Genomic DNA, 15,563 nt, shown 5'->3' with positions numbered 1-15,563 from the left:
AAGCATGGGTGGCACGATACCGCCCACTCCTCCTCGGTTTTCATCGGGAGAAAAAGTCAAGGAGGAGAAAAAGCCGGAGGAACAAGTTAAAGCAGAAGAGCCACAGAGTGAAGAAAGTGACCTAGAAATTGATAATGAGGGCGTGACTGAACCAGACACAGATGATCCCCAAGAAATGGGTAATGAAAATGCAGAGGTGACAGATGAGATGATGTATCAGGCCAATGAAAAGAAGGGTGCAGCCACTGATGCCTTAAATGCTGAGGAACTTCAGAAAGCCATTGACTTGTTCACAGACGCCATCAAGCTGAATCCTCGGCTGGCCATTTTGTACGGGAAGAGAGCAAGTGTCTTCGTGAAACTGCAGAGACCCAACGCTGCCATCAGAGACTGTGACCGGGCAATAGACATAAACCCTGATTCAACACAGCCCTACAAGTGGCGAGGGAAAGCTCACAGGTAAAGAATGGGACCCACCTTTCAGGAAGCAATACCATTTCATAGCGGTCGAAACTTGCTACCCATTCTCCCAAATCCGGAAAGCATCGTGTGCCTTCTGGGGAATCATATGCTTGGGAAACGTATATATGTTTGTACATATTTATAACTCTATTTATTTATTTATTTATTTACTTTACTTGTATATCTACTCTATTTATTTTATTTTGTTAATATGTTTGGTTTTGTTCTCTGTCTCCCCCTTCTAGACTGTGAGCCCACTGTTGGGTAGGGACTGTCTCTATATGTTGCCAACTTGTACTTCCCAAGCGCTTAGTACAGTGCTCTGCACACAGTAAGCACTCAATAAACACGATTGATTGATTGATTGATTGATTGATTGAAAGGACCAAAAGCAAGAAGATCAAAGGGGAAGCTGATACTGTACCTGTGGCAGGGCTGGGACCAGAAATGAGGTAGTCTAGAAGGAAAAGGAGGAATGGATCCTGGAAGTCTTGGACAAAGAACCGTCTGAATTTGGTGACAGATTGAACATGGGGGGTTGAAAGAGAGAGGCGTCAAGGATAATGACTGTCTGGAGCAGGGAGGATGTTGGGTTTTTTCTCGCCAACAGTGACGGGAAAGCCAGATGGAGTAGATTTGGGAGGGAAAAATCAGTTCAGTTACGAGCTTGAGATCAATCAATCAATTGTATTTATTGAGCACTTACTGTGTGCAGAGCACTGTACTAAGCACTTGGGAAGTACAAGTTGGCAACATATAGAGACAGTCCCTACCCAACAGTGGGCTCACAGTCTAAAAGGGGGAGACAGAGAACAAAACCAAACATACTAACTAAATAAAATAAATAGAATAGATATGTACAAGTAAAATAAATAAATAAATATTTATTATTTATAAATAATAAATGTTAGGACACATCCACATAGAGAAGGCCTGGAGGAAGGTGAAAGTGCAAAATTGCAGAAGAGGAAAGAAGTCAGGACTAGTTGAGTATATCTGGGACTATGACAACTTCCCCACTATTCATGCTTTCCCAGGACCTAGTACAGTGCTCTGCACACAATAAGCACTTAATAAATACTATTACTCCTAGTGTGGTCTAGTGGATAGAGCATGGGCCTGAGAGTCTGAATGACCTGGGTTCTAATCCTGGCCCTGCCACTTGTCCGCTGTGTGACTTTTGGGAAGTCACTTAACTTCTCTGGGCCTCAATTACCTCATCTGTAAAATGGGGATTAACATTGTGAGCCCCATGTGCGACAACCTAATAATGAGGTATCTTCCCCAGTACTTAGAACAGTGCTTGGCACATAGTAAGCACTTAAATACACATAGCAAGCACTTAAATACAACAATTGTTTGTGACCTTGGACAAGTCACTTCTCTGTGCTTCAGTTACCTCATCTGCAAAACAGGGATTAAGACTGTGAGCCCCGTATGGGACAGGGACCGTGTCCAACCCAATTTGTTTGTATCCACCCCAGCACTAAGAAGAGTGCCTGGCACACAGTAAACATTTAATACCACAATTATTATTATTTGAAGCCATGGGAGCAAGTACAGATTAAACAGAGAAAGGGATTCAGAACCGAGCCCCGAGGGACTCCAGGTTAAGGAGCGGGAGGCAGAGGAAGAGCCAAAAAAAACTTATGAGGTAAGAAGAGAACCTGGAAAGAACAGTCAGAAAAACAGAAGGGAGAGGTCTGGAGGGTCAAAGGTAGCCAAGATTTGACAAGAAGGGAGTCAATAGTGATTTTGGAGAGAGCAGTGGAGTGAAGGGGGTGAAAACTGGACTGCAGAGGGTGAAGGAGGGAGTTAGAGGTTGAGGAAACAGAGGTTCAGAAGGGTTAAGTGACTACCACACAGGTAGAGGAGGGATAGACTGTCTCGACTATTAATCCCAAACTTGTTCCAATAGACCACACTGCCTCCCTCCCCTATCTTTCTAATCTCCTCATTTGTGCTCCACCCAAGTTAGCCTGTACCTTGCTCTCAGCACTTAAGAATGATCAACTACTGCACTGCATTATCATTATCCCCAATACTGCTGAGGAGGAAACTTGAACTGTTGCCCATCTGAGTGCAAAGAGGTTCTGACCTTTGTCACTGACCCTGGTAGTTAGGGCGGAGCACAGATCTCTTGGTTCCCCAGTGTTTCCTCCAAGTCCACACACACTAAGTGCTCAATAAATACGACTGAATGATTTAAAAAGTGAGCCAGTCCTCCAAAGCCTTGTTATTCTAACAACTGGGTCCCTTACAAATGTCAGGTTCAGTCACTCCAGAATTAGGGGGATCTGTGTTCTAATGATAATAACACCAATAATGGTATTTCTTAAGCGCTTACTATGTGCCAAGCACTGTTCTAAGCGCTGGGGTAGATGCAGGGTAATCAGGTTGCCCCACGTGGGGCTCACACTTTTAATCCCCATTTTCCAGATGAGGTAACTGTGGAACAGAGAAAATAATAATAATAATAATGGCATTTATTAAGCGCTTACTATGTGCAAAGCACTGGGGAGGTTACAAGGTGATCAGGTTGCCCCACGTGGGGCTCACAGTCTTAATCCCCATTTTACAGATGAGGGAACTGAGACACAGATATGTTAAGTGACTTGCCCAAAGTCACACAGCTGACAAGTGGCCGAGCCAGGATTTGAACCCATGACCTCTGACTCCAAATCCCGGGCCCTTTCCACTGAGCCACGCTGCTTCTCTGTAGATGTGAAGTGTAGATAATAATAATAATAATAATGACGACATTTATTAAGTGCTTACTATGTGCAAAGCATTTGGTTTTGTTCTCTGTCTCCCCCTTCTAGACTGTGAGCCCACTCTTGGGTAGGGACTGTCTCTATATGTTGCCAACTTGTACTTCCCAAGCGCTTAGTACAGTGCTCTGCACACAGTAACCGCTCAATGAATACAATTGATTAATTGATTGGGGGGATACAAGGTGACCAGGTTGTCCCATGGGGGGCTCACAGTCTTCATCCCCATTTTACAGATGAGGTAACTGAGGCGAGGAAGCAGCGTGGCTCAGTGGAAAGAGCCCGGGCTTTGGAGTCAGAGGTCATGGGTTCAAATCCCGACTCCACCACTTGTCAGCTGGGTGACTTTGGGCAAGTCACTTCACTTCTCTGGGCATCAGTTCCCTCATCTGTAAAACGGGGATGAAGGCTGTGAGCCCCCCGTGGGACCACCTGATCACCTTGTAACCTCCCCAGCGCTTAGAACAGTGCTTTAAGCGCTTAGTACAGTGCTCTGCACACAGTAAGCGCTCAATAAATACGATTGATGATGATGAGGCACAGAGAAGTTAAGTGACTTGCCCAAAGTCACACAGCTGATCAATCAATCAATCAATCGTATTTATTGAGCGCTTACTATGTGCAGAGCACTGTACTAAGCGCTTGGGAAGTACAAATTGGCATCACATAGAGACAGTCCCTACCCAACAGTGGGCTCACAGTCTAAAAGGGGGAGACAGAGAACAGTACCAAACATACCAACAAAATAAAATAAGTAGGATAGAAATGTACAAGTAAAATATATAAATAAATAAATAAACAGAGTAATAAATATGTACAACCATATATACATATATACAGGTGCTGTGGGGAAGGGAAGGAGGTAAGACGGGGGGATGGAGAGGGGGACGAGGGGGAGAGGAAAGAAGGGGCTCAGTCTGGGAAGGCCTCCTGGAGGAGGTGAGCTCTCAGCAGGGCCTTGAAGGGAGGAAGAGAGCTAGCTTGGCGGATGGGCAGAGGGATTGGGGGCATTCCAGGCCCGGGGGATGACGTGGGCCGGGGGTCGATGGCGGGACAGGCGAGAGCGAGGTACGGTGAGGAGATTAGTGGTGGAGGAGCGGAGGGTGCGGGCTGGGCAGTAGAAGGAGAGAAGGGAAGTGAGGTAGGAGGGGGCGAGGTGATGGACAGCCTTGAAGCCCAGGGTGAGGAGCTGATGGTTGGCAGAGCCAGGATTTGAACCCATGACCTCTGACTCCAAAGCCCATGCTCTTTCCACCGAGCCACACTGTAGATGTGAAGTGACTTGCCCAAGGTCACACAGCAGGCAAGTGATGGAGATGGGATAAGAACCCATGTCCTCTGACTCTTAAGCCCGTGCTCTTTCCACTAAGCCACGCTGCTTCTTTGCCTCTATAGCACCCTTTTAGACTGTGAGCCCACTGTTGGGTAGGGACTGTCTCTATATGTTGCCAATTTGCACTTCCCAAGCGCTTAGTACAGTGCTCTGCACATAGTAAGCGCTCAATAAATACGACATGATGATGATGATAAACTGAACGGCTCTGTTCAGAAGTGTTTTAACCTTGCTGCTGTCACTAGCCACCTTCAAAAAGTTCGGCATTTCGCCCGAGACAGTCACTTGCTCCACAAAAGCTACTCACTTGAGCAAACTGACTCCCTTGAACACAGTGCCACGAACCCAACGGTTAGCTTTCACTGCAATTTCACACTTAAAACCGTAGCTGCTCATTCAGGTGGCCTTTCCGGGCCAGCCACTTTAACACAATGTGTCCCCGCCTGAACTCTGGGTCAACAGTGACACATCACCACTACCCTGAAGTTTCTCGCTCAAAGCAAATGCTCTTACCAACGTCTCCTCCCTGATAAACTCTTCCCGGATCCAATACAAAGTGTTAGCAGAATAAAAGTCGAACGCTAATAAAGGAACAAGGACTGGATCAGGATCCCATATAGATGGCGAGGGTGGGGGGAGACGGGTACACGTTTTCTCTCCCTCCGGGGTCAGGGAGAGAAGTGGGTTGGTCAAGAGAAGCAGCATAATAATAAATAATAATAATAATAATGGCATTTATTAAGCGCTTACTATGTGCAGAGCACTGTTCTAAGCGCTGGGGAATTTACGAGGTGATCAGGTTGTCCCACGTGGGGCTCACAGTCTTCATCCCCATTTTACAGATGAGGGAACTGAGGCCCAGAGAAGTTAAGTGACTTGCCCAAAGTCACACAGTTGACAAGTGGTGGAGCCGGGATTTGAACCCATGACCTCTGACTTCAAAGCCCGTGCTTTTTCCACTGAGCCACGCTGCTTCTCTGCGTAGCTTAGTTCTCATCCGGGCTCTGCCACTTGTCTGCTGTGTGACCTTGGGCAGGTCACAACTTCTCTGGGCCTCGGTGACCTCATCTGAAAAATGGGGATTAAAAGTGTGAGCCCCACAGGGGACAACATGATTACCTTGTATCTACCCCAGCGCCTAGAACAGTGCTCGGCACATGGTAAGCGCTTAACAAATACAATATTATTATTATTAAAAATTAAGCCCTTGGAAGAAACCATCTGAAGGGCCAGAGAAAAGGCCAAGCTAGGCATTAAAAGAAGACCAAATGGGGGCTGCATTTCAAACCAACTGGGAAGGGGATCTTTTGGGGGATTCTCTTTAAATAGGCTACCTAAGCAAGCATAAAACCCACCAGGCCATTGGTGTTGCGGAAGGAAATTGGGGGTGGGGGGAAAAATTGGAGTGGGAATAAGGGGGGCAAAGAGGTGGGAAGGTAGGGCTGGGAAAGATCGGTTTGAATCCCCCGGCTGGATCCCTGAGAAACCCTGTCCCGGGTTCTACGGCAGGAGAATGTGTGAATGGAGAGGTTAAAAAAAAAAAAAATAGGAGGGGGGAGGGTAGTGCAATACGTGGCGGGGCAAAGAGAGGCTACAGCATGATGCAACAAATAAGAGCTTTTATTGCGGTGGAGGAAGCCGTGAAGGGAGCAGAAATGAAGTCAATAATAATGATGGCATTTGTTAAGCGCTTACTATGAGCCAAGCACTGTTCTAAGCGCTGGTGGGAGGAGAGATTTGGAGGGTGCCCTAAGGGGGGTGGAGGAGGAGATACCCATTCATTCATTCATTCAATCGTATTTAGTGAGCGCTTACTGTGTGCAGAGCAGTATACTAAGCGCTTGGGGAGTACAGTACAGCGATAGAGACCCAACAACGGGTTCAGATATTCATTCATTCAATCGTATTTATTGAGCGCTTACTGTGTGCAGACCACTGTACAGTACAGCAATAGAGACAATCCCTACCCAACAATGGGTTCAGATATTCATTCATTCAATCGTATGTATTGAGCGCTTACTGTGCGCAGACCACTGTACTAAGTGCTTGGGAAGTACAAGTATCGGCAGCCACCTGCACTCAACGAGGGCAGAAGGCTCGGGATTAGAGATAGCCATTCATTCATTCATTCGTATTTAGTGAGCGCTTACTGTGTGCAGAGCACGGTACTAAGCGCTGGGGAAGTACAATTCAGCAACCAAGAGAGATAAACCCTGCCCACAGCGGGCTCCCAGTCCAGAATGGGGGAGACAGACGGCAAAACGAGCCATCAGGCATTCATATCCCGATTCCGCCAATTGTCGGCTGTGTGACCTTGGGCAAGTCACTTAACTTCTCTGTGTCTCAGTTCCCTCATCTGTAAAATGAGGACTAAGACTGTGAGCCCCACGTGGGACAACCTGATCACCTGTATCCTCCCCAGCGCTTAGAACAGTGCTTTGCACATAGTAAAGGTGCTTTGCACATAGTAAGCGCTTAATAAATGCCATTATTATTATTATTATTATTAAATGCCATCATTATTATTATTATTCATTCATTCAATCATATTTATTGAGCGCTTACTGTGTGCAGAGCACTATACCATGTGCTGGGGAAGTACAATTCAGCAAGAAAGAGAGATAATCCCTGCCCACAGCGGGCTCACAGTCCAGAAGGGGGGGAGACAAGAAAGCAAAACGAGCAACAGGCATTCATTCATTCAATTTATTGAGCGATTACTGTGTGCACAGCACTGTACTAAGCACTGGGGGAGTACAATTCAGCAACAGAGGTAATCCCTGCCCACAACGGGCTCACAGTCCAGAAGGGGGGAGACAGACGGCAAAACGAGCCACCAGGAATTCATTCATTCAATGGTATTTAGTGAGCGCTCATTCAATGGTATTTAGTGAGCGCTTACTGTGCGCAGAGCACCGTACTAAGCGCTGGGGAAGGAAAATTCAGCAACCAAGAGAGCCAATCCCTGCCCACAGCGGGCTCACAGTCCAGAAGGGGGGAGACAAGAGGTCAAAACGAGCCAACAGGCATTCATTCATTGGTTTTGATTGGGCACTTACTGCGTGCAGAGCACTGTACTAAGCGCTGGGGAAGTACAATTCAGCAACAAAGAATAGATAATCCCTGCCCACAACGGGCTCACAGTCCAGAAAGGGAGGGACAAGAGAGCAAAACGAGCCAACAGGCATTCATTCATTCAATAGTATTTATTGAGCACTTACTATGCGCAGAGCACTGTGCTAAGTGCCGGGGAAGTCCAAACAACTGGCCATCAATACGGGGCCCGGGGGTGGTGGGGGTTGACAACGGGCTCACAGCCCAGAAGGGGGGAGACACGAGGGCAAAACGAGCCAACAGGCATTCATTCATTCAGTGGTATTTAGTGAGCGCTTACTGTCTGCAGAGCACTGTGCTAAACGCTGGGGAAAGACCATTCAGCAACAAAGAGAGCCAATTCCTGCCCACAGCGGGCTCACAGTCCAGAAGGGGGGAGACAAGAGGGCAAAACGGGTCAACAGGCATTCGTTCATTCAGTGGTATTTAGTGACCGCTTACTGTGCGCAGAGCACTGTGCTAAGCGCTGGGGAAGGACCATTCAGCAACAAAGGGAGCCAATCCCTGCCCGCAGCGGGCTCACAGTCCAGAAGGGGGGAGACAAGCGGGTAAAACGGGCCAAAAGGCATTCGTTCATTCAGTGAGCGCTTACTGTGCGCAGAGCACTGTGCTAAGCGCTGGGGAAGGACAAGTCAGCAACCAAGAGAGCCAATCCCTGCCCACAACGGGCTCACAGTCCAGAAGGGGGGAGACAAGAGGGCAAAACGAGCCAACAGGCATTCGTTCACTGGTATCGATTGGGCGATTACTGCGTGCAGAGCACTGTACTAAGCGCTGGGGAAGTACAATTCAGCAACAAAGGAGAGATAACCCCTGCCCACAAGGGGCTCACAGTCCAGAAGTGGGGGGAGACAAGAGGGCAAAACGAACCAACAGGCATTCATTCAGTGGTATCGATTGGGTGCTTACTGCGTGCAGAGCACTGCACTAAGCGCTGGAGAAGTACAATTCAGCAACAAAGAGAGATAACCCCTGCCCACAACGGGCTCACAGTCCAGAAGTGGGGGAGACAAGAGGGCAAAACGAACCAACAGGCATTCATTCAGTGGTATTTAGTGAGCGCTTACTGTGCGCAGAGCACTGTGCTAAGCGCTGGGGAAGGACCGTTCAGCAACAGAGAGAGCCATCCCTGCCCGCAGCGGGCTCACAGTCCAGAAGGGGGGGGAGACAAGAGGGCAAAACGGGCCAAAAGGCATTCGTTCATTCAGTGAGCGCTTACTGTGCGCAGAGCACTGTGCTAAGCGCTGGGGAAGGACAAGTCAGCAACAAAGAGAGCCAATCCCTGCCCACAGCGGGCTCACAGTCCAGAAGGGGGGAGACAAGAGGGCAAAACGAGCCAACAGGCATTCGTTCACTGGTACTGATTGGGCGATTACTGCGTGCAGAGCACTATACTAAGCGCTGGGGAAGTACAATTCAGCAACAAAGGAGACATCATCCCTGCCCACAGCGGGCTCACAGTCCAGAAGTGGGGGAGACAAGAGGGCAAAACGAACCAACAGGCATTCATTCATTCAGTGGTATTTAGTGAACGCTTACTGTGCGCAGAGCACTGTGCTAAACGCTGGGGAAGGGCCATTCAGCAACAGAGAGCCATCCCTGCCCACAGCGGGCTCACAGTCCAGAAAGGGGGAGACAAGAGGGCAAAACGAGCCAACAGGCATTCATTCATTCAATGGTATTTATTGAGCGCTTACTGTGCGCAGAGCACTGTGCTAAGCGCCGGGGAAGGACCATACGGGGGGCGGGGTGGTGTGTGGTGGTGACTTACTTCCGGTGTGCACCCAGAAGGGGACGGTCCCGTCGCTGTGCACCAAGTGAGGCCCCTTGAAACTGTACTTGTACTCGAAGCGGCGGTGCGGGGGTGCGGCCCCCGGGGCCCCCGGGGTCCCTCCCGCCTCGGCCGCCCCCGCTTCCCCGCGGCGGCCCACCGCCAGCAGCAGGAGAGCGCACGGCAGCGCGGACAGCAGCGCGCCTCGGGCCGCCCGGGCCCCGGCCGGGGACGCCCTCCTCACGCACACCGCCATCTTGGGGACTGGGCCCCGACCGGCCCGGGCCGCCCGCCGCCGGACCAGCCGCGGGGGGGAGGGGCGGGGGAGCGCGCGGCCAACAGGGCGCTCGCTGATTGGCCGGGACCGACGCCACGCCCCCTTCCCCGCCGCCGAGCCCCGCCCGGCGGCCCTCCACAGAGCGCTCTCTGATTGGCTGGGACGCAGGGGGCGGGGCCTAGACGGCCGACAAAGCCCCGCCCCCTCGCCCGCCGCCGAGCCCCATTCAGCGGCCCGCAACAGGGCGCTTGCTGATTGGCTGGGACGGAGGGGGCGGGGCCGAGACCGCCGAAAAAAGCCACGCCCCCTTTGCACGCCGCCGAGCTCCATTCAGCGGCCCTCAACAGGGCGCTTGCTGATTGGCTGGGGTGGAGGGGGCGGGGCCTGGACAGCCGACAAAGCCCCGCCCCCTTGCCCGCCGCCGAGCCCCATTCAGCGGCCCGCGCAGGGCGCTTGCTGATTGGCTGGGACGGAGGGGGCGGGGCCGGGACAGCCGACAAAGCCCCGCCCCCTTGCCCGCCGCCGAGCCCCATTCAGCGGCCCGCTCAGGGCGCTTGCTGATTGGCTGGGACGGAAGGGACGGGGCCGAGGCCGCCGACGAAGCCCCGCCCGCTCAGCGGCCCTCCACAGAGCGCTCTGTGATTGGCTGGGACGGAGGGGGCGGGGCCGAGCCCGCCGACGAAGCCCCGCCCGCTCAGCAGCCCCCCACAGAGCGCTCTGTGAATGGCTGGGACGGAGGGGGCGGGGCAGAGACCGCCGGCGGAGCCACGCCCTCTCAGCGGTCCTCCACAGAGCGCTCTCTGATTGGCTGGGACGGAAGGGGCGGGGCCTGGACAGCCGACAAAGCCCCGCCCACTTGCCCGCCGCCGAGCCCCATTCAGCGGCCCGCGCAGGACGCTTGCTGATGATTGGCTGGGACGGAGGGGGCGGGGACGAGGCCGCCGACAAAGCCCCGCCAGCTCAGCGGCCCTCCACAGAGCTCTCTATGATTGGCTGGGACGGAGGGGGCGGGGCCGAGGCCGCCGACGGAGCCACGCCCGCTCAGCGGCCCTCCACAGAGTGCTCTATGATTGGCTGGGAGGGAAGGGGCGGGGCCCAGACCGCCGACAAAGCCACGCCCGCTCAGCGGCGCTCCACAGAGCGCTCTATGATTGGCTGGGACGCAGGGGGTGGGGACGAGACGGCCGAAAAAGCCCCGCCCCCTCGCCCGCCGCCGAGCCCCATTCAGCGGCCCGCAACAGGGCGCTTGCTGATTGGCTGGGACGGCGGGGGCGGGGCCTAGCCCGCCGACAAAGCCCCGCCCCCTTGCCCGCAGCCGAGCCCCGCTCAGTGGCCCTCCACAGAGCGCTCTATGATTGGCTGGGATGGAGGGGGCGTGGCTTAGCCCGCCGACGAAGCCACGCCTTCTAGCCCACCGCCGAGCCCCGCCCAGCGGCTCGTAACAGGGCGCTTGCTGATTGGCTGGGACGGAGGGGGCGGGGCCGAGGCTGCCAATCAAGCTCTCCCCCTCCCTTCAAAGCCCTCCTGAGAGCTCACCTCCTCCAGGAGGCCTTCCCACACTGAGCCCCCTCCTTCTTCTCCCCCTCCCCATCCCCCCTGCCCTACCTCCTTCCCCTCCCCACAGCAACAGTATATATGTTTGTACAGATTTATTACTCTATTTTACATGTACATATTTACTATTCTGTTTATTTTGTTAACGATGTGCGTCGAGAGAAGCAGCGTGGCTCAGTGGAAAGAGCACGGGCTTTGGAGTCAGAGTTCAACTCTCCATATGTTGCCAATTTGTAATTCCCAAGCGCTTAGTACGGGCTCTGCACACAGTAATCGCTCAATAAATACGACTGAATGAATGAGTGGGTTCAAATCCCGGCTCTGCCAATTGTCAGCTGTGTGACTTTGGGCAAGTCACTTCCCTTCTCTGTGCCTCAGTTACCTCATCTGTAAAATGGGGATGAAGACTGTGAGCCCCCTGTGGGACAACCTGATCACCTTGTAACCTCCCCAGTGCTTAGAAAAGTGCTTTGCACATAGTAAGTGCTTAATAAATGCCATAATTAATATTATTTTGTTCTTCGAGGGATCTTACACCAAACAGCAGTCCTGTACCCCCTCCTTCTCCCCATTGCGCCTCGGGTGAGAAGAGTGCCACTTTAAGAGGTGCAAAGCTCAGTCTCGTCCAGAGGCACACTGCAGTCTAGACTCTATACCCCTAGTGGGACTAGCACCATGTCAGGGTTATATCTACTTCTAGGCATATGCCAATGAGCGGTGCTACAGCCCCTGTGCCATCAAGGAGCCAAAAGGGAGAAGAAAAAAAAATCCATTTTGAAATTATTCAAATTGGAACAGGTGATCCACACTTCATCATCATCATCAATCGTATTTATTGAGCGCTCACTATGTGCAGAGCACTGTACTAAGCGCTTGGGAAGTACAAATTGGCAACATGTAGAGACAGTCCCTACCCAACAGTGGGCTCACAGTCTAAAAGGGGGAGATAGAGAACAAAACCAAACATACTAACAAAATAAAATAAATAGAATAGATATGTACAAATAAATTAAATAAATAAATAAATAGAGTAAAAAATATGTACAAACATATATACATATATACAGGTGCTGTGGGGAAGGGAGGGAGATAAGATGGGGGGATGGAGAGGGGGACGAGGGGGAGAGGAAGGAAGGGGCTCAGTCTGGGTAGGCCTCCTGGAGGAGGTGAGCTCTCAGCAGGGCCTTGAAGGGAGGAAGAGAGCTAGCTTGGCGGATGGGCAGAGGGAGGGCATTCCAGGCCCGGGGAATGACTTGGGCCGGGGGTCGATGGCGGGACAGGCGAGAACGAGGTACGGTGAGGAGATCAGCGGTGGAGGAGTGGAGGGTGCGGACTGGGCTGTAGAAGGAGAGAAGGGAGGTGAGGTAGGAGGGGGCAAGGTGATGGAGAGCCTTGAAGCCGAGGGTGAGGAGTTTCTGCCTGATGCGCAGATTGATTGGTAGCCACTGGAGATTTTTGAGGAGGGGAGTGATATGCCCAGAGCGTTTCTGGACAAAGATAATCCAGGCAGCAGCATGAAGTATGGATTGAAGTGGAGAGAGACACAAGGATGGGAGATCAGAGAGAAGGCTGATGCAGTAGTCCAGACGGGATAGGATGAGAGCTTGAATGAGCAGGTTAGCGGTTGGGATGGAGAGGAAAGGGCGGATCTTGGCAAGGTTGTGGAGCTGAGACCGGCAGGTTTTGGTCACGGCTTGGATGTGAGGGGTGAATGAGAGAGAGGAGTCGGGGATGACACCAAGGTTGCGGGCTTGTGAGACGGGAAGGATGGTAGTGCCGTCAACAGAGATGGGAAAGTCAGGGAGAGGGCAAGGTTTGGGAGGGAAGACAAGGAGTTCAGTCTTCGACATGTTGAGCTTTAGGTGGCGGGCAGACATCCAAATGGAAATGTCCTGAAGGCAGGAGGAGATGCGAGCCTGGAGAGAGGGGGAGAGAGCAGGGGCAGAGATGTAGATCTGGGTGTCATCAGCGTAGAGATGATAGTTGAAGCCGTGGGAGCGAATGAGGTCACCAAGGGAGTGCGTGTAGATCGAGAACAGAAGGGGACCAAGCACTGAACCTTGGGGAACCCCCACAGTGAGAGAATGGGAGGGGGAGGATGAGCCTGCAAAAGAGACTGAGAAAGAACGACCGGAGAGGTAAGAGGAGAACCAGGAGAGGACGGAGTCTGTGAAGCCAAGGTCAGATTGCGTGTTGAGAAGAAGGGGGTGGTCCACAGTGTCAAAGGCAGCTGAGAGGTCGAGGAGGATTAGGACAGAGTAGGAGCCGTTGGATTTGGCAAGCAGGAGGTCATTGGTGACCTTTGAGAGGGCAGTTTCCGTGGAATGTAGGGGACGGAAGCCAGACTGGAGGGGGTCGAGGAGAGAGTTGTTATTGAGGAATTCTAGGCAGCGAGTGTAGACAACTCGTTCAAGGAGTTTGGAAAGGAATGGTAGAAGGGATATGGGACGATAACTAGAAGGTGAGGTGGGGTCAAGAGAGGGTCCACACTTATTCTTTAAGTCTTTAATTATTCTTTAATAATCCACACATTCTTTGTTGGTTCCCCTTTTCAGATATTTTTGATATTCTTCGATATCTAGGTGGTAAAAGGATTTGGGGTGCAGACACATATTAGTTGTTTGGCAGAGTACAATGGGGGGCAAAAGATTCAGTCGCTGCCCTCAAGATGCTAGCCTTCTAATGGAGACTGGCAGAAATTATTTACAAACAATAAGAGTAGGAGGGAAAACAAGAAGAGGCAACGGAGAGAACAGGGAGCGATAGATGAGGAAATGTGTCATATATGAGTGCTAAGTGTAGTTTTAGGGGAGGAAGAGCTGTGGTTGTGGGAATTAATTAGGGTAGGCCTCTTGGAGGAGATAGAATTTGGGGAGGATTTTGATGGAGGGTCCAGTGGTCTGGGAGATTTGAAGTTGGACAAAGTCCCAAGGAGGGGCAGGGCAGAAACTAGAGGTAGGTAGTGGGAGAGCAGAGACTGAGGAGCAATTAGAAGGCTAGTTTAGGAAGAATAGAGTGGGCGACATGGTTCCAATCCTTTCTCTCCCCTATTGGAAAGATGTAGGGAATCTGTCTACAAGTTAGTCAGTCAATCAGTCAGGCTGGGCCTGTCCTCACCAGAGTGGAGAAAAAGGTTATCAATCATCCACTTTGTTCCTTGCAGAGATGCCAGGCACCAGTACACTTTGAGTGACTACTGTAAGCACAGGCCTCTGCTACTTGCGGTGGGAGTTAAATAAAGCAAGGCTACGTTCCCTGCCCTCAAGGAATTTATAAAATGGGAGAGGACAAACAAAAGTCAATGTAAGTGAGAGAAAGAACTACACATACAAGAGCAGTTGCATGTGTAGTGATCTGTTAAGTAGTGAGAAGGTGGAAAGGCTGAGACGATGGAGGAGTTTCTGGAGTCAAGTGGCTTAGGAAACCTCATTTGTCAAACCACATTCCTCATTTTCTCAAAATAGATACCTCAGAGACTAGGAAGCAGCGCCAGCTTTAATTCCCTACACACCTGATTTATTTTACTCCTTCAAAACACTCTTATCATCATTGTATTTGTCTGTACATATTTGTGTTGATTGCACATTTATCAATCTGTCTTGCCTGTCTGTTGTAAAGCTGTCAGTGTTTATTCTTTAATGCCTCCCAAGGGACAGGGACTGTCTACACATTCTTTCTCAGGGCTTAGTACAGTGCTCTGAACATAATAAGGGCTTAATAAATACTATTACTACTACTCCCACAAACGTATCTGTGTGGTTTATGTCCTCAGTACATGATCAGAAAACGTCTAAAATGTGTGTCTACCATTTTCAAATGAACAGTTTCCTACAGAAAGTAAATATAGGCTTCTAAAAGGCATCAATCTGTAAAGGTGCCGCCTTTTTAGCAAGTGGAATTCACTGGGTTGTCAGGGCCTCTGTAAAGTCATAGAAGTAACAATTAGCTTCAGGTTACTTCTGAGAGTACTATCTAAATATAACTGCTAATTTGCTAATTAGGATTAAATGAATTTAAAGCTTGTCAGTCCAATTATTTCACCTCTGCTATTTTTAGGTAATTACTGTAATGTAAATGTGGCCTCCTTTGAACACCTGAGAGGTGTGGTAAGGAATAAAGAACTGCATCATATTCATCATGTAAAGAAATGATTACCCTTCTATTAAGGGAAAACTAGCAATGAAATCAGTGTACGGATTTTTGGTAAGGGGACTTTGTATAATTACCTTCAATGTCTCAAACGAGGTTTAAATTTTTGAAGTTTTACTTTTGGTTAGGCTT

The 15,563-nt window shown here is 50.7% G+C and overlaps 1 protein-coding gene across 1 annotated transcript in view; it reads right to left on the bottom strand.

Annotated features, from left to right (window-relative positions):
- Positions 1 to 10,058, bottom strand: part of LMAN1 (lectin, mannose binding 1) — a 40,149-nt gene extending 30,091 nt beyond the window's left edge. Inside the window, exon 1 of the mRNA XM_038743412.1 lies at positions 9,452 to 10,058. Within this exon, the coding sequence (XP_038599340.1) occupies positions 9,452 to 10,058 (607 nt within the window). The remainder of the gene's footprint in view (positions 1 to 9,451) is intronic.
- Positions 10,059 to 15,563: the final 5,505 nt, after the last annotated feature.

Source organism: Tachyglossus aculeatus, chromosome 3 (genome assembly GCF_015852505.1).
Source record: "Tachyglossus aculeatus isolate mTacAcu1 chromosome 3, mTacAcu1.pri, whole genome shotgun sequence".
Lineage (NCBI taxonomy): Eukaryota > Metazoa > Chordata > Mammalia > Monotremata > Tachyglossidae > Tachyglossus > Tachyglossus aculeatus.
This window is presented reverse-complemented; position numbering and strand designations above follow the sequence as displayed.